This window comes from Mustela nivalis, assembly GCF_964662115.1.
Source record: "Mustela nivalis genome assembly, chromosome: 14".
Lineage (NCBI taxonomy): Eukaryota > Metazoa > Chordata > Mammalia > Carnivora > Mustelidae > Mustela > Mustela nivalis.
Window position 1 is genome coordinate 56,219,360 of NC_139033.1, and position 23,718 is coordinate 56,243,077.

General features: G+C 40.3%; 1 protein-coding gene and 1 long non-coding RNA gene across 25 annotated transcripts in view; one reads left to right on the plus strand and one right to left on the minus strand.

The window, feature by feature from the left end:
- DTNA (dystrobrevin alpha) overlaps positions 1–23,718 on the minus strand; it is a 355,996-nt gene that overhangs the window by 78,634 nt on the left and 253,644 nt on the right. For all 24 annotated transcript variants that reach the window (XR_014302908.1, XM_082699565.1, XM_082699546.1 and 21 more), the window contains 2 exons: positions 13,365–13,578; positions 2,424–2,509 (listed from right to left, as the gene is read on the minus strand). Coding sequence is in view for 23 of the 24 variants with exons in the window: in XM_082699565.1 (XP_082555691.1) it covers positions 2,424–2,509; positions 13,365–13,578 (300 nt within the window). In the remaining variant the exon portion in view is untranslated. The remainder of the gene's footprint in view (positions 1–2,423; positions 2,510–13,364; positions 13,579–23,718) is intronic.
- LOC309848241 lies at positions 1,297–13,347 on the plus strand. The gene is made up of 3 exons (XR_014302911.1): positions 1,297–1,519; positions 11,235–11,301; positions 13,177–13,347. It is a non-coding gene; the product is annotated as an uncharacterized lncRNA (long non-coding RNA).

A 23,718-nucleotide genomic window follows, 5' to 3' on the forward strand; every position in this document is an offset into this window, starting at 1 on the left:
ATGCGTTGGTCAACTTCTTTCACCGCACAGATGAGGGTTTACTTCGGCTACTAGGTAGCAAGCATGCTTTGCTCATCGAGGGTGGGGTGAAGAGAAAACACCCTACGGGTGATCTTGTTTGCTCTGAATTCCTGGACATGCAAGAGATCTGCCAGGGTTTTGACTGCTGGTAAAGTTCTGCTCAGAACCTTAGTTATCTTGAGCTTTCTAACTCTGCAGACATGGTTCCGTGCTGACCTAACAACCATTCCCTTGGTCTTTATGGGCCCCAAATTTCTTCCTGGGCTAAGAAGGGAAAGCAGTGTGCCATTTCCCAGCCCAGCAGGTGGGAGCGGGTTCCTCCATGACTATCACGGGCATTTCTTCCTCGTTACCAGTGACTGATGCAGTCCTGGGCAATGACACTTACTGGCTGGGGGCCTCTGGAGTGAGATGTGACTCCCGAGATTGCCAGACCCCTTCTCCCAGGAGAGAGAGAAAATCTGATACCAATGAAGCCTGAATGGAAAGATGGAAAGCACTGTGGTCCTTGAAAGGTGGAACGCATTGTTGTCCTTGGTTCATGAAAGGCTTAAAGGACCCCCGGGAAGGTCAGAAAACTGGTTCTCTCGGTTTTCCTGAAACTTATTTTAATATGGAATCCTTTTATCCAGTCCCTATTAGTGCAACATTGAGTAAGTATTTGGAAAGGATTCTCAAGACTTAAAAACAAGCCATGTATCTAATGCCCTCAGCATAAGTGGCCAACTGTGACACCAAGTCAGCACACAAGGCCCTGCAGAGTTTCCTCCTCTGCCCTGCTTTGTTTTGCTCAACTTTCTCCTCCCAGCCTAAACCTAGAGGAAATGCCTCATGGATTACTGCGAAGCTATGTTTTAAACGAGGACATTGGTCCCACCACCTTCTCATTTAGTTATTACCCTCATTCAAGCACTCGGGCAGATAGTTTTTAATTTTAAAAATAGCTTTCAGGCTAACTAAAGAGAAACTAAACTCTCCCTTATAAAGCCTGCTTGGGCTTCTCTCAATCTGAAATGCATTTGGCTGGTCTGTGGAAGGTTTCCGAAGTGAGGGGGGATGTGTGCTTGGGGGGTTTCCGTGTGCCTTCCACTCATCTACCCGTCCAGAGACATAACTCTGTTTTGGAGTATGTCTGGGGAGATTCCAGAGGAACAAAGAGTTGTCCCCCCCCCCCCCCCCCCCGCCCCGCTGTATCTTTGTTCCTTTTCCCCCTCTTTGGGAAAGAGATCACACTCCAAAGCTGACAGGCAGCAGGTGAGAGAAGTGCCTGGAGCCTGTGAGTCACAGATGAGTAGGGCTGGGAGGGACCCTCCGGGTATCTAACAAAATCCCCAAATTTGGGATTAAGATGGAAAGGAAAGACTAAGGAAGTAGAGTAACTTTCATAGGGTAACTCAGTGAATTCGTCACACAGCTGGGCTTGCAGTCTGGGTTCCTGATTCCCACGACAAGTGCTCTTCCCCACACAGCCTTATAGCCCAAACTCACCACATTTAAGGTAAGGGAAAGTAAGTGGAAATTTTTCTTTTAAACAGCAGCATATACATCATTTAAAAACAGTTGAAAATGAAAATTCTTGCCCCCCTACTCTCACGCTAGGTCTTCTGAAACAAAAAACAAAAACCCAGAAATCTATGGTTTCAAAAGTCCTCTGGATGATTCTATATACATATACACCAAAATTTCAGAACCACTGGTGTAGAGAAAAAAGTCAGGTTCTGGTACCACCTTAGCTATATGATTTACTTTATTCTACCTCTCTGAGTCTAAGCTTCTTTACTTTAAACAACAAAACTCTCATGTTTTCTTGGTTAAAGAACTACCACATTTGGTGACAAAACATACATAAAAGGGCCCACAATCACCCAATGTACCTTAGCTATCACATTTTTATTGGAATCCAGTTAATTCTTAAGTCGGTAGTGTTTCTGTGCAATTCTTATGCCTATACCCTGGCAATGTCTACTTGGGAACCTTGGGGTTTCCCAGTGACTTGAACAGCACAGGCTAAGAAAAATGAAGAAATGTGCCACGAGCTTTGACTTGACTTTATCTAAAAAAAAGGAAGGTTGCCCAACATGGCCTTCACATCCCTATGAATATGGATTTATGCCTGTAAGGCTGTATAGAGCAATGAACTTGAAAGGATATCATCTTACTTTAATATTATAAGAAGTCTAGTTGGTGATACTCAACCGGCTATAGCTAATAATAATCCATAAGTAGAAGGAAAACATTCATATCATTAACATTTATCTAATATGAAAATATTTCTGTGATAAAATCCAAAGATCCATGAAGATTACATTTCAAACAACTCTCATAGAATGAGGAAAGTAAAATGGGCAGCAGGACACGGGAGTACATGGGAGGGATAAGCAGAGACACCAAGAATAACTTACATCTTAATTTGTCCATGATCTTCCCTCCACACAACGTGGCTAAAGCCATTTTGACAGCAAATACTGAAATTTTACCGTGGCCTTCCCTGTTTAATGATAAGAGGGGGGAAAAAAAAGGTGTCATTTGGAGAACTTTCAGTAATGAGATCTGATATTTTCTGTTCTGTAGAAATCATAGGACACTGTAACTGCATACAATTATGTGAACATATCCATTTTAGAAAAGACCATGAATACAATTCAACACAAATTTCTGAAAAGCTGTCTATTCAATATTTCCTTTTTTCAAGAGAGCAGAACCTTCAAGTTATTGTTTGTATATGTCACTTACTCAGAGCATAAACTGGCATCTAGAGGGATAGGTACTATTTAGCTATAGATTACAATTACAGAACATGATTTTTACCCTGGGTTTCATAAAATAATTTTATGCATGATGATTCCACAGTCTCTATAGCTTATTTAGACAAGGTTTCAGAAAGAATTTTTTTTTTTGGTCAGAGAATTCCTGAATTTTGTTAGAGTAACTATGGGGAATTTTCCATCACAGCTTTTTTCACCCGTCATTTCCAACCCACAAGCTGACTGTGTGTAGGTGATACATTTATTTTTCAAAGAGAGCTGATATTTCAAAGGGGCAAAAAAGGAAGAGCTCTGTTAGAGCTCCTTCAACCTAAAGGACACCAGATCTGCCAAATCTTCATTGATTCAGGAAGTATAACTAACTTGTCCTTCACAAAATGTGATATAATGGGATATAAAGGGCACACTACCACGAGTGTAATATTTCAGCTAAATGAGTTTCCAGCTAGGATAAACTGTTTATTCTTGTGTCCTTGGAATTAGAAAGTATATCCCATTAGTAATTCATTTCTTTGATAGTTGCTATTCTTAAGAATGATCAAAGGAGTTATTCAAAATAATAATGGGGCTGAAAGGTAAGAAAAGTCAGTATTGGCAAGGGTTTAGTATAAAGAAAACATCATTTATATGAATAAGGTCCATATATATGACACGTTCGGAGAACAAGATATAATAAATAATTGTCTTTGTTCATTACTGGACTCCAGAGACAGATCATTTGTCATTCATCCTTGTTCCTGTCATACTCAGCATAGGACCTCAAATACAGCCAGTCAGAATGTAGAACTGACTGAGCCCTATGCCAGTGCCTCTCCCATTTATCTTCTAAGCCTAAGCACCAGATCTATATACTTAGGAGAAATAATCTTCCCTTGGATGCCTCATGTCAAACCAAGTATGTTCCAAGTAGAACTCATGCTCTTCACAAAGCGTTCCCATTGTACTCAGACCAACCCACTACTAACCTGCTTCTGGTTATCAGACTTACCATGTACCTAGTTACCCAAAAATGAACCCCCGGGAAGGGGTTACCCTTGACTTCGTTCTCTTCTTTAATTCCTCACCATCTGAATAAATGTTTGAGGGACTCAACTATACCTCCTACCTGGATGTTAGACCTACTCCCTGCTTTCCGTTTGAACTACCATTGCCTCACCAGCTCTTGAGTGAACATTGTCGTCACTTCTTAAATAACCTCTCTGCTTGCACACTCGCATCACAGATTCAACCGTATTATTTCATTATTTAAATCTCTGATTGCCTGTTTGCCTACAGGGTACGGTTATGACTTCACCTGTGCTCTCTAGTCTCACCTGCTACCATTTCTGTTAAACTCTGCGCCCCAGTCCCACATTTAATGCCCCTGGCCTTCCTACTGCTTTTGCCCAGGACCCTGTCTCCTACCTATTCATCAAGACTCAGCTCAGGATCATCACTCACTTGGCTCTGAAATGTGTAGGCAAATACTCGGCTCTCCACTTTCACCTACTATTTGGCACCTATCTCACTGAGTGAACTCAATTTGTTTATTTACATGTCTGCATGTAATGTGACCCCACACTGTGACATCCTTGGGGACAGAGGCCCTATCTTCTCAATTTGTTGAATTCCTAGCGCCTTCCACTTAGTCTTCCCCAGAAGAACAATATATTTCTTATGTTAGTTAATGATTACTAATCATTAGAACAGGTGCCCCTAGAATTTGGAATGACTACTCCCTTAGTTGTTTGCTAATTTTAGAGCAGGTAGCTGTAAGAAAAATGCAATGATTTTGTAAAAAAAAAAAAAAAAAAAGCCTCATTCAAAATTATTCCATGTGTACTGTATTCCAAACTGCATGGATAACCAGAAGTATCAAAATTTTATTTTAGGAAATAAATAGTTCCCTTTCCTTAGCTGAAACATGGTTCAAATTGTGAGAACAGGGATATCTACCAAGTGTGGAAGAAGAGGACCAATGAAGTGATAAAGTAGTCTTTATGACTCAGAGAAATTGAAGAACATTATATGTGAGACTTTAAGAGCAATACAAGTTTCTTTCAAGGAATCGGAGAGAACAATTTAACTCATGAAAGAGGATGGAGCACAGAAAATGCTGGCACAGAGAGTTCTCCACAGGATGAAATGATGATAGCTCACAAATGAATTCTTAAACCTTAGCTTTTAATGAAGAAGATCACAGGGAGATCACCAGTTCTGTATTGTTCTTGGAAATGCAAGATTAATGCTATTACATCCAGGAGTGGTTGTATCAGAGCTATTCTGCCAAATTGACATAATAAATCTAGATAAATCACCCAGCGGAGGGCAGCTCAATGAGAGTTTTGCAGGAACTCAAGGGTGAAATTAGGCCACTGGAATGTATTGTTATGCAAGCCAGCGTGCCAGATTGCAAAGGTGACCCTTGTCACTAAGAAGGATTCAGGGGGTATGCAGGAATGGGAAGCACACCACTGCTGGGTGAGTTTAGACCTTGCTCAGCCCCAGATAAACCTTGAAGGAATTTAGGGAGTGAGTGGAGATGAATGACTCCACAGCGCAAAAGGTTGAAAACCAGGACTTAAATACATGTGGGTCTTTTTAAAGAACATCTTCAGTAGACCTAACAGGATGAAAAAAGGTGGGGGTGAGGGTTGGGAGAAAGATTTTCTAAAGGCCTTTGATAAGATTCCGTAACAAAAGCCATTACTTAACGTCATCTTGGGATCAGGGTCCCTATTTTAATTTTTATTTATTTTTATTTTTATTTTTTTTGTGATAAAAGTAGTGGCATTAACAAAGGAAACAAGGAGTAGGGAATTGCTGGGATATCCCCAGGGGGACAGTACAAGAGTTGTGCTCATTGGGAATCATCCCTGACCAGGGCCATTTGATCCATGAACAGTTTGGGAAATTCCTTACATATCTAGGAAGTGGAAAGTCAAGCTCATGAAGATGGATAACAGGAAGCTCCCAGAAGTTTTGTGCAAACGAGCAGGAAAGCGACATATTGTTCCAAAATGAGTTTGCACACGCAATGCCTCTAGGAGTAAACCAGTCAAACGGCACGTATGGAATGTTGGCCATTGGCCACAACTCCAGAAGCGGACCGGCCAAAGAGTGCTGAGGATGAAAAACGCGGACTGTCTCTAATGCTGCAGGCCAAACAGCCTTGGAACGGCAACACCAGGAAGAGCGCTAGAAAAAGTCTATGCTCTTGCCTTGTTTTTACGAAACGCTATGGCAGCACATCTCCAAGTTCACGTGCAGTTCTGAGCGTCACCTAAAGAAAGACGGAGCACAGCCAGCTGGGTTTGAGAATACCGCGTGCAGGAGACAAGAGTATCCATCAGGACGGTCCACTTCCAGGGTGGACGGGGCCTTAGAATCAATGACAGGATCACGTGAGCTGTTCTTTGTGAGCAAAAGTTGCTAGCTGATTCTTCAGGACTGTAAGAGGCACACCGAGTGATTTAAAATGAAATTTACTATTAGCCTATCATTTTTTTCCTTAAAAATTTTTATTTATTGGGGCCCCTGGGTGGCTCAGTGGATTAAGCCGCTGCCTTCGGCTCAGGTCATGATCTAAGTGTCCTGGGATCCAGCCCCGCGTCGGGCTCTCTGCTCAGCAGGGAGCCTGCTTCCCCCTCTGTCTCTGCCTGCCTCTCTGCCTACTTGTGATCTCTCTCTCTGTCAAGTAAAAAATGAATAAAATCTTAAAAAAAAAAAATTTATTTATTTATTTTTAAAGTAAAAATTGTACTTATTTTAATATTTTCCCTGTCAATGTGGAGCAAGAACACAATGCATAATCCATCGCTTTCCTCTTTTCTCCCCACTATTTGGATTTTGGCAAAATGGAATATATTCTGTTTTTTACGCCAGTTATTCTGAAGCTCTTGCCAATGCAAACTTCACTTTCCAGTTCTAGCTTGAGATAAAAAACCAGGTTAAATTGTTACACCAGTATATAATTAATACCTTAAAGGGTATTTAAGACTATCAAAAAAATTAGCAAAAGTATAAACTGAAATTGCTTCATAAGTCAGTGTTTCCTTAAATCTTTTATTTCCCTTATACTTTGTTTTCTCACTCTGAAAATTTTCAAATCTTCCTAAGAGGTGACTGATTAAAAATGGAAACCAGAAAGCACTTACCCTTTGGTTAAAATACATGCAAAGATTTGTCGAGTCTCTGTCTTAAAAACATAAATTACTTTAAAGTTTGACTCATCATAATAAGAAGTGAGTAAACTGCATTACACTGGGCTTTTTCATGACCTCACAGAGACAAACTGATTTCTTTGAACTAAGAAGGTACTGGTTTCAAGGAAAAGTTGTCTGGGAGAGAAAATCTGCTTCTGACAAGAAGGGAAAACAACAAATCGATATTGATAGGTTTGGGAATGTAAATTTTCTCCAAGTTGCCAAGCCAGTTTCCTGTTTGAAATGATAGAATCCCATGATAAATTTTAAGTCCTTGAAAATGGATTTGAATTCTGACTGATTCTTTTTGGAACAGGCTGCAGGAATTATTTTTCTATTTAAGAGTACTAAAATGAGAAACTCTTCTTATACCAACACATTTCACAAAAACATTTGGTAAGCATTTTCATGAGCATAGAACTCAAATTGCTCTTTCTCACACATTTTGGTGGCTTAATTAACTGAGAAAATTGTCTCCTCCTCTGGCTTTCACAACACGCCTCTATCATAACTCATGTCTGTATCTGGGAATATTTTGTTCATATGGATCCCTGATTTTGTAACTCAACAGATATTTATTGACAATGCCTTACAGGTTGGGGATATAAAGGTGAATAAAGTATGGCTCCTACCCCCCAAGTTGGCTCATAGTTTGTTGGAGAAAAAGAGTCAAAACCAGTTAATTTTAATACACATTTTTAAAAGGGTGGCGATCTCACCTTTCTCGTCTTTCATCCCCAGCATAATGTGTGTGGCACTTAGCGCAAAGCAAACTCTTAATACATGTTAATTAAATAAATAAATGTACATGTGAAAGGAAATTTTGATCTACCCTTTAAGTTTTATATTGAGAAATGCTAAGTTTTGGGGTGAAGTTACAAAAATTGACCTTATGGTCCTTAATTTTAGATTGTGCACTTGTGTGACACCTTGATTTTTGAAGTGATCACATCCATGATTACTCTCGTTTTTTGGGTAAGTGAAGTTAACATGTGAACAGATAGAAATCCCTCAGTGGGCTGTGGCATCTCTTTGGGCTCCCCTTCATGTTAGCAAAACATTTGGGAAAAGAATTCTTCATAACACCTCCCCATGTGAATTTGCTAGGAGTTTCTCCAGAATGCAAGGGGCCAGAACTTTACACCTATGAAACTCCATTTGCCACTCACACCAAGTCTAAGTCTGACATAAAGGTGAGTGACATTAAGGTTGTTCATTTTACCTACAATTGTGAAACTACTTTGAAAAAGAAGTCCTATAGTCCTATTTTAGCGACATGTAGAAAATCTTGGAACAAATTCTTTTGTACTAGAACAAAATTTTAGTGATTAGAGGAGAATGTTCTGTGGAAATCTTGAATTTAAGACGTAGTAAGAAAAAAGAATCACCAGGCAAACACTATGTTAAGTATCTAGTTTTGGCCATACAGATAGTAAAAAGAAAAGAGAACATTTGGTTTTATAGACCTCTTCTTTCTTTGCTCTCACACATCCTCACCGCCTCAAATGTGAACGATACATTTCATTGGTGCACTGAGAAAGGGCCACGTACTTGTAGTACGTCCTGCATTAAACATCAAAATCATCTTTAAAACTCAAAAGGCAGAAGGGTTTTGGCAGAGTTCCAGAATATTCTATATCCATGTGTCTGAAATCGTGCGGTTGGTACCCTTTGTAGCGCCAGGGGGTGGGGCCGGGGGGCTCAGTAGTGCGAATGGATGTTCAAATGGCTCAGCAAGGTGCAATACATCAAGCAGAGAGGAAAATACCAGGATTTTGTATTCCCTGTGAAAGACTATTATACGATAGATTTGGAGTTCTGGATGACTGTCATAAAACTGACTCGAAATCTACAATGTAATAAAAGTTAAATCCAAATATTTCCTTCACATACGCTCTGTCAGACTGTCTAAATAACAGCAAACTGGAAAGGTGAGGAATGTGAGCCTGCTAAAGATATCCTGAAAAGTAGGGTAGGTCTGGGCGGGGGGGGGGGGGGGGGATGTACATTAATTCTTATTAAGAAAAAAGAAACAGAAAACATGAATAGAGCTGAATATATCCTGATGCCTGAAAAATAGGATTTTTTTCCCCCCCATTCAACTCACCTGTAATCACACTGTGTCAAACTGGGAGGATTGTTGGCACACAGAAAATGCTGACAACACATTAGCTATTATTACAATTAGTATATTATTACTATCATTGGAGAAGTGGCATTAATAATATAGCTTGACATCATAGGAATGTCCTTGTTCCTTTTAATATTTATCATTGTCCTACTGTGATATTCGTATGACTGAATATATGTGAAAACATTTGCTAAAAACAAGGCCACTATCACATAAACTACCTGAGAAGGACCTTCCCTAAGAAGGAAGATTCTAGTGAACTGAAAAGAGATGAAGTCAACAGACTGAAGTTGTTCATGTTTCCCAGGGAAGTAAGAAGAGAGTAAGAGAACCATGATGACGCTTTTTGGTGAAAATAGGATACCCCCACATTAGTAGCCATAGACATCTGATTTTCTTCTCTTGTGGAGCAGAAGTAAAAATAGAGGTTATGAACCTAGGTGTCAGGCAAAGTTGGACTCACTAGTCTTGGTAAGATACTAGAGATTTAGGAGGACTTGATTTCAGAAAAAGAATGAGAAGAAATCAGTGTGATGAGCTAAGAAAAGTCATCATTGATCTTCATTCATTCATTCATTCATTCACAAGTTCATTCTGAGCTGGATACGGTCTCAGGGCTGTGCATGTAGAGACATGACCCGGAAGTAGTTTTCAGGGGGGGGTCATACACACAGTAAGACATGCACCATAACGGAAGAGCGGATTCAAGTGTGAGGAACAGTGGGGTCAGGGCCAGTGGGAGTCAGCTCAGCCAGGAGAGGGGAAGGGCTTCCCAGTGGACCAGTTCTGTGACACCCCCCCCCGAAGGCCACTTTAGACTTCTAAGAATTAATATCAAGATCACAATTATCCCTCCATAAAGCTGTTGAAAAAAAAATATTATCATCTTGTAACTTGCTGCCATGTTGTTTTACTGTCGTTACTTTCTATTTCTCAAAAATAACAGTAACGGTGAGAAGAAAATCTGCTGCCAGGTGGTCAGCAAATAAGGGAAGGCAGTAGGCTCATTCCTGAGGTGTGCAGAAGAAAGAGACAAGATGGAGATAAAGGCTCAGACTGTTTCCCAATATCTTTCTTCCCTTTCGGTCCCTGCTCCTTAATTTTGACACCTCTTTTCCCACTCTTCCCAGGTGTATCTGCCCATTTTCTTAAGGACCCTGGAGAAGACAGTGTCCTGGGTGGAAAGACCTGTTAGCGGTCAGCTGGTAATCGATGACAGCTTGACTCCTGCTAGGTACAGCCATTTTTAGAAGGGAAGTCAGGAAGAACAAAAATCTTCTAGACTCAAGAGCCTGACTATTCAGAGACAGAATGACAAGCATAAGTAGAGCCATTGGGCACACATGCTAGGTCCTAACATTCTAGAAATCATCCTGCATATGCAGCTACGCACTCTCTACCTCCTAAGAGGCTGACTCGGTGGAGACAACTTAGAGCCAGAAGCTTGACCGCAGTCTGCAGTAAGCATGTCTGTGTGAAAACTGAGAGCAAGGTGTTTTTTGGGGGGAGAGAAGGAAGGAGTGCTGTTTTGGGGAACTATGCGTGAGAAGGCAAGTCTGGCTCTCAAGGCTATAGCCAAGTGCAGTGGGCTTTGAACCTCGTTTCAAGTTACCATTGTCATGGTAGACTCCACCTCCCTGGGTCTGGTGAATTTTAAGGCACTACTAAAACAATGACCAAGTTTCTCTGAATGCAATTTCTTATTCTCATTCTTCATGAATTTAAATCGCTATACTTTCTTTTTTTAAAAAAATGTATATAGATCACCTCTTTAGAATGCAGGATTTAATTTTTATTTTAGAGTTTTTCCCCTTGGTTTTTATATGTTCATTTAAATTACCACAATGAGAGAAAACCCTCCCAAATGTTTCAGTGATTCTATAAGAGCAACAACCTATCTTTGATGTACTAGGGCTCATTCACATCTACCAACATGCAGAAGGCTCCCTTAAACACTTGGGTTCTGTCGTGGGATAGGTGGGAGGAAGTGACACCAGATTTCCACACTGGATCTCTTTGGAGAAATAGGAGTTGCGTATTTTAAGAAATGGAATTGAACATTCATTTTATTCTTAAGTTTCTCTTCTTATATTCACTTCTAAGTGAATATTTCCGGTTATATTCTCTTCCCAGTTAGTGATGCTTCCTTATGGCGCACATCTCACATCGTCTAGAATTTCAAAAGCCATCAGATGGAAATGTGAGTATCAGCAGAACTGCCTGTACTCATTTGCTATGCCAAGATAGAGAAGGCAGAAGTATCTGTAGACAGGGGTCTCTACGTGGATGTGTCTTTAGATCTGTAAAATGAGATTTCTCTATGTGGATGTTTAAAAAAATCTACTACAATGAGATTATTGGAAGTATACATCAGGGCCCTTTTTATCTGTAAGAAGAAGAAGAGCCAAACAAATAATTCCATTTGAATATTCATGTCAATGTTTCCTTACCTTGGGATAGTCCATAAGCTTAGCACTCATCAATCTTGAACTAATTATCAGTAGCTGTTTAGAGAATATATGCAGGTCATTTTTTTCAAAGTGATCTTCCCAATATTTCCAAACACAATTGAAAAACTAACTCTATTGTGTATTTCTCAAGACACGAGAAGTATTGAGGTACAGTATATTGTATCATAATAAAATATAATATATGTATATATCACCTCTCTCATGTATTTCATAAAATCCCCCTTCCTTATTGTTAATCTGGCCCCATTTCTGTACTTACGGAGTAGATACAAATTATTGTTTTACCTTTGAGCCCTTACGAATCCTTCAGGAATACTCTAAGATTTGGTAAGAATTTTAGTTCTCTTTTTATATTTTCCATTGTTCCACTTAAAACAAATAAGTGCTCTGAAGAGGTTAGTGGCGAGTCTGGAAGCTTCTGTGCTCTTGTCAAGGGGGCAGGATGGAAATGTCCTTAGAGTCATTCCATAGCCTGGTTCCATTCTGCCACCTGTCATGTGGAACCATAGCCTCTCCTAGTTTACTGCCACTCAGTTACCATAGTGATTAGGCCAAAGCAGTACATCAGTTCTGAAGTCTGCATAGGCTAAGCATGGGATCTATCAAGCTGGACTGCTTATTTTAGAACTGTTTATTTCAACTCGAGAATTACTCAAAATATAAACATCCCAAGACAATAATCTACGCTGGTCAAACTGAGCAGAAATAATTCTTTTACCACTCTAGGCTGTAAAGTGACAGCTGGTGACTTTTATGAGTGGCATAATAACATTAGCCGGGCTGGAACATCTCCAGTGCCGGGCTTCAATATTCCCAGGCATTGGCCAGACAATGAGACCAAGCAAAATCTTTCGAGAGTCTTAACATGCGATTGCTGAAAGGTCAAGTTAGCAATTTTCCTTTTTAATATTCAAAACCAGTAGTGAAAGTGGAGATGTTGATACTGTATCTAGACTAGAGGCTATCAGCAAAAGACCTTTTGAAATCTTAGGCTGACAAAGTAATTCAGGGGAGTTTTTACAATTCACAAGGCTGCCACATATGCCTTGGAAAGGAAATCTTAGCTGAATACCTAAATCCCTACTCTGCCCCTAACCAGTCGAGAGACACTGGACAAGCCACAGTCTCTTTGTGCTTCAGGTCTTTCTTCTGTAAAATGAGAGATTTGGAAGAACAATCTTTAATATTTCAGCCAGCTCTGAAATCCTCTGATTCTATGAGGAAATTATAAGATAATGAGGCTGAGTTTCAACTGTCTTGTGTGGACGGCATGACATGGCTTTAGAGGGCACATTATTGACGGATCCCAGAATGCAAGTCATGGTTACTTTCACCAGGCTGGTCAGGAAACCCTTGTCAATTCCTGCTTGTTTGCTCTAGGGTCTTGTTATGACACCTCAGAAACACTGTCTTAGCCAATCTGCAAAGAAGAGAGTTAAAAACATCCTCCCACTTTATGCTTCATTGAACTGCTCCATAGTCATGCCATCATACCACACTTTCAGACAACCATAGCTTCTAGGAAGCATGGGATGAGTTAAATAAAGGTCAGCCTAGAAAATACGACTGTCCTCAACTTCCTATGGTTCTATTTTACTCCCTAGTTTTTCTCCAGAGCATTTGAAATGGATGTTACACATTGAGCAACTTTATTAAGGTTAAGTATCTGGTCAAGAAAAAAAGAGGTGGTTGGTTACTTGCAGAAAATTATTTGGAAGAAAGACCAAGAAGGACAAGAGGAAGGAGAGACCAAACATGTGGAGAGGAACAGATATCCGAAGAGGGAGCTTACGGGTCAAAGGCCGCCAGCAGGAAGTTTAGCAGGAGGCTGATGGACTGCTCCACCTGGATTTGGTGAGTGGTTGGCATCCGTTTGTTGAGCTGATAGAAAATGGTGGACAGCACGGCCTCCAAGCGGGCCACACTGAGTTCTATGTTCGGGTCCAGGTTGTTCAGAGCATTTTCCCGCAATGCTTCTATGACGTTCCAAATGTCCACCAGGTGCACTACACACAATTAAAGCAGAGGGAACACATCAGCCCAAAATGCGGGGAAAGGTTAAGTTCATTATTTTACACGTACCGGCGGTCTGGTTTTGTCGAGGACCCTCACAGCCTTCAATATGGGATCGACTTCTGTAGGGGTCGACACAGTAAATGTACAGAGACAAAGAAGAGCTCAAAGACTTGATGTGTATAATAGGAAGAAAATCCTTTCCTGAAAACCACAGTAGACGGTTACTGCCCATCTTCAAAATGACCCTCGAAATACAACTACTATCTTTATGTTATGTGAGATTAAGTGAGGGAAGTTAATTGACAAGTGCCAAGGTCCAAGGCCAGTGGACGGCAAAACTGGCATTCAAATCCATGTTTCTCTGACTTTTTAAAAACATTGAGATCTGTGTGCTATGATGAGTGCTGTGACATGCGTAAACCTGGCGATTCACAGACCTGTACCCCTGGGGATAAAAATACATAATATGTCTATTAAAAAATTTAAAAATTAAATAAAAAATTTTAATTTTCAATTAAATATTGAAAAAAATATTGAGATGTACCTGACATACAACATTGTGTAAGTTTAAGTGTAAGGTGTACGGCATGTTGATTTTGATACATTTCTGTATTGCAGTGTGATCACCACCGTAGCATTAGTGAACACGTCATGTCCCATAATTACCATTTCTTTTTCTGTGGTGAGAACATTTACGATCTAGTTTCTTAGCAACTTTGAAGTATACAGCACTTGTGATTAAAATTAACAAGTCTATCTGGCTTGAAAGCATTTTTCCAAGGCACACACTGACCCTTTAAGAGAAAAAGCAAACCACACTCAAATTCTAGTGTTTGAAAAGATATCGAACCTGCATTTATTTAAAATATTTTTATTTATTTATATACTTTTCATTGTATAAGGTTTGAAATAAAGGGGGGGAAAGTTAAGGAAGGCAGGAAGAGAGGCAGGGGAAAAAGGAAAAGTAATCTCTAGAAGGCAGCAGCAGAACTTAATCACAGATCCCTTGACTAACCTGGTCAAGAACAAATAGTTCTTTGGCTTATATTACTGAGTAGCTCACCAAGCTGAAGTCATGGTTAGTTTCACTAAGATATCGAGAATTTCATTTCTCTTTCTTCCCTGTTTGTGCTGAGGTCTTGTTATAACATTCCAGAAACCATCACCACAATCAAGACAGTGAACATCTCCATCAGCCCTAGAAGTTTCCTCCTGTTCCTTTTACTTCACCCCACTTCCCAGCCCAGGCAACCACAGACAGAGCTTCCAAGATGCTTTTCTAGAATTTTATATAGCTGGAATTATACAGTATGTACTCTTTTATTGCGGGGGGGGGGGGGAGGGATCTGGATTCTTTTACTTGGTATAATTATCTTGAAACTCATCTGTGCTGTTGCATGTAACATTAGTTTCTTCCTTTACACTGTTGAGCAGTACTCTTTCGTATGGATAGGTCACAATTTGGTTATCAACTCACCTGCTGATGGACACTTGGGTTGTTTCCGTTTTGGGTGATCATGAATGAAGTTGCTATGAACAGTCTTGCACCAATGTTTGTATTGACATATGCTTCCATTTCTGTTGGTAAATACTTGGAAATGAAGTGCTTAGGTGGTATGGTCAGTGTACGTTTAATTTCTGAGAAACTTCCCGAGTGTTTTCCAACATAGTTGTACTATTTTCCATCCACAACAACAAGGTATGAGAATTCCAGTTTCTCTACAGTGACACCAAATTTAAGGTTCGCTTTTCATGACACCTTTGCATTTGAAAACAGATCTGTTGTCTTTCTCAGTGAAATACTACTTACGTTTCAGTTCCTGAGAAATGAGCACTCCATATATGCTTTCCTACTAACTCCCAAGTTTTAGTTTCCTACCTCTTTGCTCATGTGTAACACTATATTTAAAAAACAACACTAACATATATTGAATTCTGGGCTTGGGAATCTTCCAATAAACACTGGACTTGAAGTCTGAAGACCTCCGTCCAAACATGGCTCTCCTCCTACAAGTGCATGCCCTCTTAACCTCAAAGACTTGGAGCTTTATTTTCCTCATCTACAAAGCAGGGACGGTATTCCTTAAATGGGAAAAAATCACGAAGTCAGTTGTGGGAGTGTCTGATACACCGAGACAGTACATTACACTTGAACAAATGAACAATATAAATCATATAAAAAAAAAACCCCAAAACCAAACAAACACAACTTTGAAGCATATCTTTGATTTGGGACAGAAGAATGCAGATCACTTTCTAACTGAAATGCTTAAATGTTTATTAGATTTGGAGCAATTCAGATTTATGTGATGGCAAATTTGTTATCTTTTCTGTATACCACACAAGGAAATTTATTTGTTTCTTTTTTTTTTCCAAAAATTTTACTTATTTATTTGACAGAGAGACACAGCAAGAGAGGGAACACAAGCAGGGGGAGTGGAAGAGGGAGAAGCAGGCTTCCCACTGAGCAGGGAGCCCGATGTGGAGCTCGATCCTGAGACCCTGAGATCATGACCTGAGCCGAAGGCAGACACTTAACAACTGAGCCACCCAGGCACCCCAGAAATTATTTGTTTCTTAATGCTTTTCAACCAGTTTTTCAATTTGGCAACCAAAGTACTTCCAAGGAGATGGCATCTATAAGTTGTCTATTTATTTAATTTCTTGAGGAATTAAATTAATTTCTGTGGGAACTGGGATTCCTATATTTATTCCCTTTATGCTTCATCTAGAGATTCTCTGGATCTAGTCCTTGGGGATCTGTCTGGGTTCAGAATGCAAAGATGTTGTTCCTGCCTCAGAGAACTAACCGTCAGGTGGGGATAGAAACATGATTCACAATCACACAGATAATCAGAAATGATGACCTCGCATGACAGACAGGGTGCTAGGTACAAAAGGGGATTAGGAGATGGTTTGTGAAGAGGCCAGAGGAACAAGATAAGGCTGGAGGAGCCCTGTAGCTCTGGCAGGTATTTGGGTCTTTATGCTGAAAGTATGAAGACACGGGTTTTAAATAGAGTGACATGCTCAGAAATGCAGCTTAAAGATGTCATTTCAGACTGTAAGGGAAGAGAGTAATTGACATGGACAGGCGTGCAGGGCAGAAGTGGCTGGAGCCTGCTGCTGTGGTCCCAGGAAAGATGGTGGTATTCTTTCTTTTTCTTTTTTTAAAATATTTTATTTACTTATTTGTCAGAGAGAGAGAGAGTGCACAGGCAGACAGAGGTAGAGGCAGAGGGTGAAGCAGGCTCCCTGCTGAGAAAGGAGCCCGATGTGGGATTCGATCCCAGGACACCGGGATCATGACCTGAACTGAAGGCAGCCACTTAACTGACTGAGTCACCCAGGCGTCCTGTAAAGATGGTGGTATTATTTCTTAAAAGATTCATTTATTTATTTTAGAAGGGAAGAAGAGAGGCAGAGGGAGAGGGATGGAGAGACTCTCTAGCAGACTCCCCACTGAGCATGGGGCCCAACCCAGGGCTGGATTCCCTGACCCTGAGATTATGACCCAAGCCAATTCCAAGAGTCGAATGAATGACTGAGCGACCTGCCCACCCCCCACGCCCACCCCGGGCTGATGGCATTTTTGCAGAGGCGTGGCAGTGCACAAAAAAGCCGTGATCATGCACATTACACATACTTATCTTCCAAGAGTGGCAGAAGGCAGATTTTGTAATCACAAAGATTGAGGTTTCACTCCTGGCTCCCCTGATAACTGTGGGCAAGTTATTTCTTGCCTATACATGTTATTATTTCCTTTTTAGAAATAAGGAGAGGCATCCCAACCAGAGAGAGTTGTAGTGAGGAGAAAGAAAAAGTATAGACAAGTGCTAACCACAGAGTTGGCACTTAGGTGCTCAATGAATGACAGCTGTTAGTGTTAAAATAATTAAACACCTTCGATTTACAGCCATACTTTCTTCTTACTAATTTATAAGATCTGTGACTCCCAACGTAAGCTTCAGCACAGTCCCCCCAAATTTAATAACCCAATTCACATGCAACTTTGCACATGTATGATATAGGCGCTCTAAAGGAAGCTTAAACTACATCCCAGCCATAAAAGTGGATCCTATTCAGTCTGTCATGAATTCTGAGTTGGTGGAGTTTAAACTGATTTGGCCACAGTTGATCAGTAGAGGGTGTGAGGAAGGCCCTCTTCCACAGAGACTTCTTGGAAACTTTCACTGGTAACCACTATGGGAGCTGCAGATCACAGTGCAGAACTGTGCAAGTGCCTGGACAGTACGACCAACTTCTACTGACCTTGGCCAAGTCACTTAACATCCTTAAGCTTCAGTTTCCACATCTGTAAAGTGGGGACAATAAGAGTTGCTCCAGAAAAACAACAAAAAACAGCTTCTCTGCTGCAGTGTTATTGAGAGGGTCAAATGAGATAATCCATATAAAGCATTTCACATGGCGCTTAGTGAATAAGTTATTAAATAATTACTTAACATCCATTCATTATTTTTGAAAGAGTATTTTTTTTTTTTTGCTTAATGAAATAGGAACACTAAGAAATGTGCTAAGTTGAGAGTCATAAGGAAGCTATTAGGAAGTCTGTTTGGAAAGTCTGACAGTTGTATAAACATGTTGTTTACTCTTGAGCCATCAAGTCGTTTTAGAAAATGAAGACATTTACGTTGTGCAGTGATGACTGTGCACCACTAGATGGCACTGTGCACACTTTACTAAATATCCATCAAGCTTTAACTGTCAATCGTAAGCACCTATTAGGCACAGGCCTAGGAAGTGGGGTTTCCTCATCTATATTACTGCATACATTTTATATTAATATACTAGATAAAGCAACAGTTTTATAATAAAGTTATTTGGCTAACATTGGCCATATCAAATATAAACATGTATTTTTAAAAGTGGTATTTAGTATTTCACAGAATCTTAAAAATAGTATTAGTGTAAATTTTGGACATTAAAATGCCTAAGAGCTTGTATTCATGAATAAATGAAAATAGACACAGCTTTAATAGTTTGTCTTCAGGCCAGGCAATCTCGGGTAGGAAAGGGCTAAGTCAGAGGCTGAGGTGTGGTATATTTGCATGAGGGTAGAGAAGAATTTGCTGTTCTCAAGTGATGTTTCTTATCTGTTTGCTGATGTTACCTTATTTTAATAGGAAATGAACTCTTTAGGTCACAGTACTGACTTAAATTCAAATATCTCTGGGAAAAGTGCAAAAATACCAAACTCATTTATACCTAGAAAGGAATGAACTGAGGTCATAAACTTGATCGGAAATAGGAGAAGTATATAAATAGGGTAAATATGGAAGAGAGGGCAGAGAAAGGACAGGAATATCAAAAGACAACCTCAGGAGTTAGTCTATGTCATTATTTAGTCCAGAACCAGGCTTTCCTGGACCACATTGTCATAGAGATTGGGTCCAGGTCAGTGAATCTAAGGAAAAAAAAAATTTTTTTTTAAAGCACTTAGGAAAAAAAGAAAGAAAGAAAGAAAGAAAGAAAGAAAGAAAGAAAGAAAGAAAGAAAGGAAGAAGACCCTAAGCAAGAAAGAAAGAAAAAAAAAAAAAAAAAAGCCTAAGCACTTGGAAATCTCAAAATTCCCAAGCCTACTTTCTACTACTTACCAATTCCAAAATTTAGGAAGTGGAAAGGCTTTCCACAAAGCTCTCCAGGTGATTCTGACAATCTTATAAAACTTTAGAAGGATTTCAGAGGGCTTGCAGCTGGGGAAGGTCAGTAAACAATTATAGTGGCTTTTTAACTCTGGTCATTTTGGAGTGGTGGTTTTTCACCGTGGCCGCAGGCTGGAAAGCCCTACAGGTTATAGAACAGCTCCCTGGGGCTGCTGCTCTTGCACTGCACTCAGAGCCACAAGGCACTAGGCTTGTTAGAAATGCACAATCACAGGCCCCCAACCCGATCAGAAGAATCAGAATCTGCATTTTAACAACATTCCTAGGTAGTTTAAGAATGACAAAGAGGCTGGAACTCAGTGGTTCTCTGTCCTTGGCAACAAGAGAGGCTGCTATTTTCTTCTTCTTCTTCTTTTTTTTTTTTTTTTATTAAGATTTCATTTATTTGGGACACCTGGGTGGCTCAATTGGTTAAGCATCTGCCTTCAGCTCCGGTCAGCATCCCAGGGTCTTGGGATTGAGTCCCGTATGGGGCTCCTTGCTCAGTAGGGAGTCTTTTTCTCCCTCTGCCTGCTGCTCTCCCTGCTTGTGCGTTCTTTCTCTCTCTCTGACAAATAAATAACTAAAACCTAAAAAAAAAAAATTTCATTTATTTGAGAGAGCATGTGCACACATGCGTGCACGAGAATGAGAGCAAAAGCGAGAGAGGGAGAGCCTATGAGGGGTGGGGTGAGTAGGGACAGAAAGAGAGAGGGAGAAGCAGACTCCCTAGGGATCATGACTGGGAGAAAAGTAATTTGCATTAGGTTGGGAATTGAACATAAACTGTTGGTATGCCACTGGGAATATCCTTTAGCGTGCAGATGGGGCGTGGATGTGTGTGCACACTCATGCATACACCCTGTCAACCCCCATCTACTCTGGCCACCCAGGCTTAAAGTGATGGTGACTGTTGTTTGCGGCTTGCTTAGGACAAGTTTTCCAGTCTCTGATATACACAGGTAAAAGTAGGGAGAATTCTGATGCTGACTTACTCATCCGATCCCACTTCAAAGGAGCTAGGTTGTTTCTCCAGAAAATTTGTCCAGATCTTCCCTCCCTAGATCCAGGTTCCCTGATTTCAGGAAAATTCCCAGCATGAATTGCCCATTGTAGAGCAATTCGGTAGAGCATGAGAACCACGTGCAGGTGGTATTTCTGATTCCTTTATACTGCATGTCTGATGCGCCAAATTGTGTTCCTTCACACAGTGGATTATTAAACTTTGTTTGCAGGCTTATAGGAAAGTTATTAATGGAGAGTCATTCTTTCAGTTTTCCAATAAAGTTCTGGTGCCCTTAGCACTAAAAGATGAGCACACCTAGAAGCATTGTCTTTTTCCTATGCCAGCTCTCAAATGCAAAGTTTCACTCATTATTCTAAGTTTCAAGTAGACTTTAGGTAAGAATGCTTTCAGGGAGCTTCCCGTGTGGGTCAGACTGCCACGTGCGTAGCGTGTGAGGAGGTGGGGGAGAAGAACCTACCTCCTTGGGAGTTTCAGGAACAACTCCAGGTTCCTCTTTAAGCTCATTACCGTGCCAGCGCACTAACTTGCTTTTCTTAACCTTCCATACCAGAGGCTAACAACTTCATTTTATTCACTGAAGAAGTACTTATCAGCCCTTATTATGTCACAGCCCTCTTCTGGCTTCTAGAATTAGCGTGAACAAGACAGGTCCCTGAAGACACAGACTCACAGGTGGAAGAGGACTGTGGGATCTAGTGAACAAAGGCGTCAAGTATACAACAAGTCTAGCTTCTCTTCCAGAGAAAAATGGGCTCAGAGATCATAGACTTGGATTCAGGTGTTTCTTCATTTGTACAACAGCAATAATAATATCCAACTTTCTTATCTTACAGGTGTTCTGGGGAACAACAAAAATCACATGGAGAACACTTAGTAAACTCTAAAGCACCATATGCATTTTAGGCATTGTTCTTATTTTTGAGAGAAAACGGGCATTAACATTTACTGTCATATTCAGATAAGACTATAATCTCCCAATTTTTTGTTCTACTCTGTCAGTGATAAAGATTTCTGCCCCTTCATACAAGCTTTCTTCTACAATTTCAGGTTGGTTTTCCTCTTTTTTTTTTTTTTCTCTTAAAGATTTTTATTTATTTACTTGACAGAGACAGAGAGATCACAAGTAGTCAGAGAGGCAGGCAGAGAGAGAGGAGGAAGCAGGCTCCCTGCTGAGCAGAGAGCCCGATGCGGGGCTCGATCCCAGGACCCCGAGATCATGACCCAAGCCGAAGGCAGAGGCTTTAACCCACTGAGCCACACCGGTGCCCCAGGTTGGTTTTCCTCTTACCAGGTGTGACGACCTTATAAATCCAGCCAGACTGTATCACAGCAATGAGTTTAGCTCACAGTCAGATCAAACACTTATCTCGAAATTCAGAGAATGTCAGCTCATGAGAAGAAAAGAATATTTCAGCGTGTCACTAACTTACCCTACACGTATTGCATGTACAAGCATTAACCTACAGAAGAACATTGCCGTATACGTACAGAACTGGGAATGGAAGCATATTTTCAAAAGAAATGAAATCCAGCCAATAATTTTAAAGATTCTACAATATATGGTGCTTCATGTTAGAGGGGACTAGACCAAAGATGAGAACCTGGCCAGGAAAGAGGTTGTAATTCCCATGGGGAAAGACCTGTTCAGATGGCCTAGCTAAAGATCAAGCTGAGACATTATGTCATTGGAAGCCCATATCCTTTAAGCAGATTAAAAAACAAAACAAAACAAAAAACGCCCCAGAAACCCCAAAACTACTGGAGCTGAAAATACAGAGATGCTATTGCAGGCTGGAAACTTTGGGAAGGTTCAAAGGAGGAGGTGGTAGGGCTCAAGCTGGTTCCTGAATCACAGCAGGATCAGGATGGTGGGGGTGGATACTCCAGGAAGAAGATGATCTAGTGACTGATAGCAGAGAGCAACTAATGAAGAAGGGGCAACCACATCTTCTACTAACTTGTTGGGGCTAGCAGAGTTTGCTTACTGGGTGTACCAGAAGCGGGGTCTGTAACTTTGTAACCTTTCCTTATTGGCCATTATTTGACAATTCTCTGATTTTTCAGTAATCAAATAGAGAGATGGAGAATTTGCTTCCCATCAAGTTTAACACTAAATTTCATTTTCAAAATACCGTGAGAGTTAATTCCATCTTGGTCTACAGCCAAGCAGTCCAGTGGTGAGAATCAAAAGTGGTCTTTGGAGCAATGAGCAGGTCTCAAACTGTGGCCTCTGATTCCATAGTTCCGGAGTTTGGCCAGGGGATCCCCGGTGTCCCCTGCTCCCTGGGTGATTTTGAAAAGCAAGGATGTTTGAGAACCACGGCTGTGGAGCATGACTTAAAGAGATGAGAGAAAAGGAGAACAGGAAATTGATGCTCATTGGAGCTGTTGGAATTTATTTAAAAGATAGCACAAGAATCCTGGGAACAAGGATTGTGGTCAAGAAAGCCATGTGCAAATTGTCTAGTTGTTAAGATTTTCTCAAATAAATAATTTATTTTTATGCCCTCATGCAGGCTTTTGAGCATGACAAAACAGTGTTTAAAAAGCTCTTAGGGAAGAGAAATTCAGTTAAGTGGTATGCTTTGCTAGGGTCAAGAAATGCATTTTGATGTGATTACACTGAAGAGATTAGCCACATGGACCGAAAACTGAGTTGGGAAAGAAAATGTTAAGAAAATACAATTTTTGTATTTGATTTCCATTCATGAGCCATGAGATATATCTTTCAATATATGAATCGAAACAACATCCAAATAACTCACCAAATTATTTTATGCTTCCGAATTCAACACTCCTTTGCACCTACATTATATACCTTTATCACCAAGACCGCTCTCTGTGCTAAGGATCCTTGGAGAGAAGCATCATAGCTTACAAAGATGATATTTTAGTTTCACTTTAATTTCCTGGGTAAGATGCATGATGGAAGAGAGCTTCAGGAAAAGGTCTACAACATATTTTTGGCATAAAATCAAGTAGGATATCAGGCCAGTCCTCAGAGGCCCTGACAGTACATCTATTGTCCATTAGGAAAAAAGTATTCAGTTTTCCTTAAATTGTGTTTGTAGACTGCCATCATTATTCAAAATGAGGTATAGTAATTGTTGGCTCAATAGCTGTCATACCGTAAATTAAATTGAGCTGAATTCAATTGAACAAGCATTTATTAAGCCTATTATTTTCCAAGGTTTTGTACCAATGATTATAAAAATAATAAGAGAAGGTAAAAGAAAAGAAAGATCTGAACAATAACTAATTTCTCACTGCCAGTGTTTAACTTTGCTCGGAATGTATTTAATAGCTTCAGAAGCAAGAGGATCGTGTATCTTACCTTCCTTCTGGGTAGTCATTTTAGCCTTCACTAGACAGTTTGTATAGGTTTCTTCAATATGCCTTTAGCATTCCCTACGTTCTAGTGCTCTAATTTGGGCTTTTAC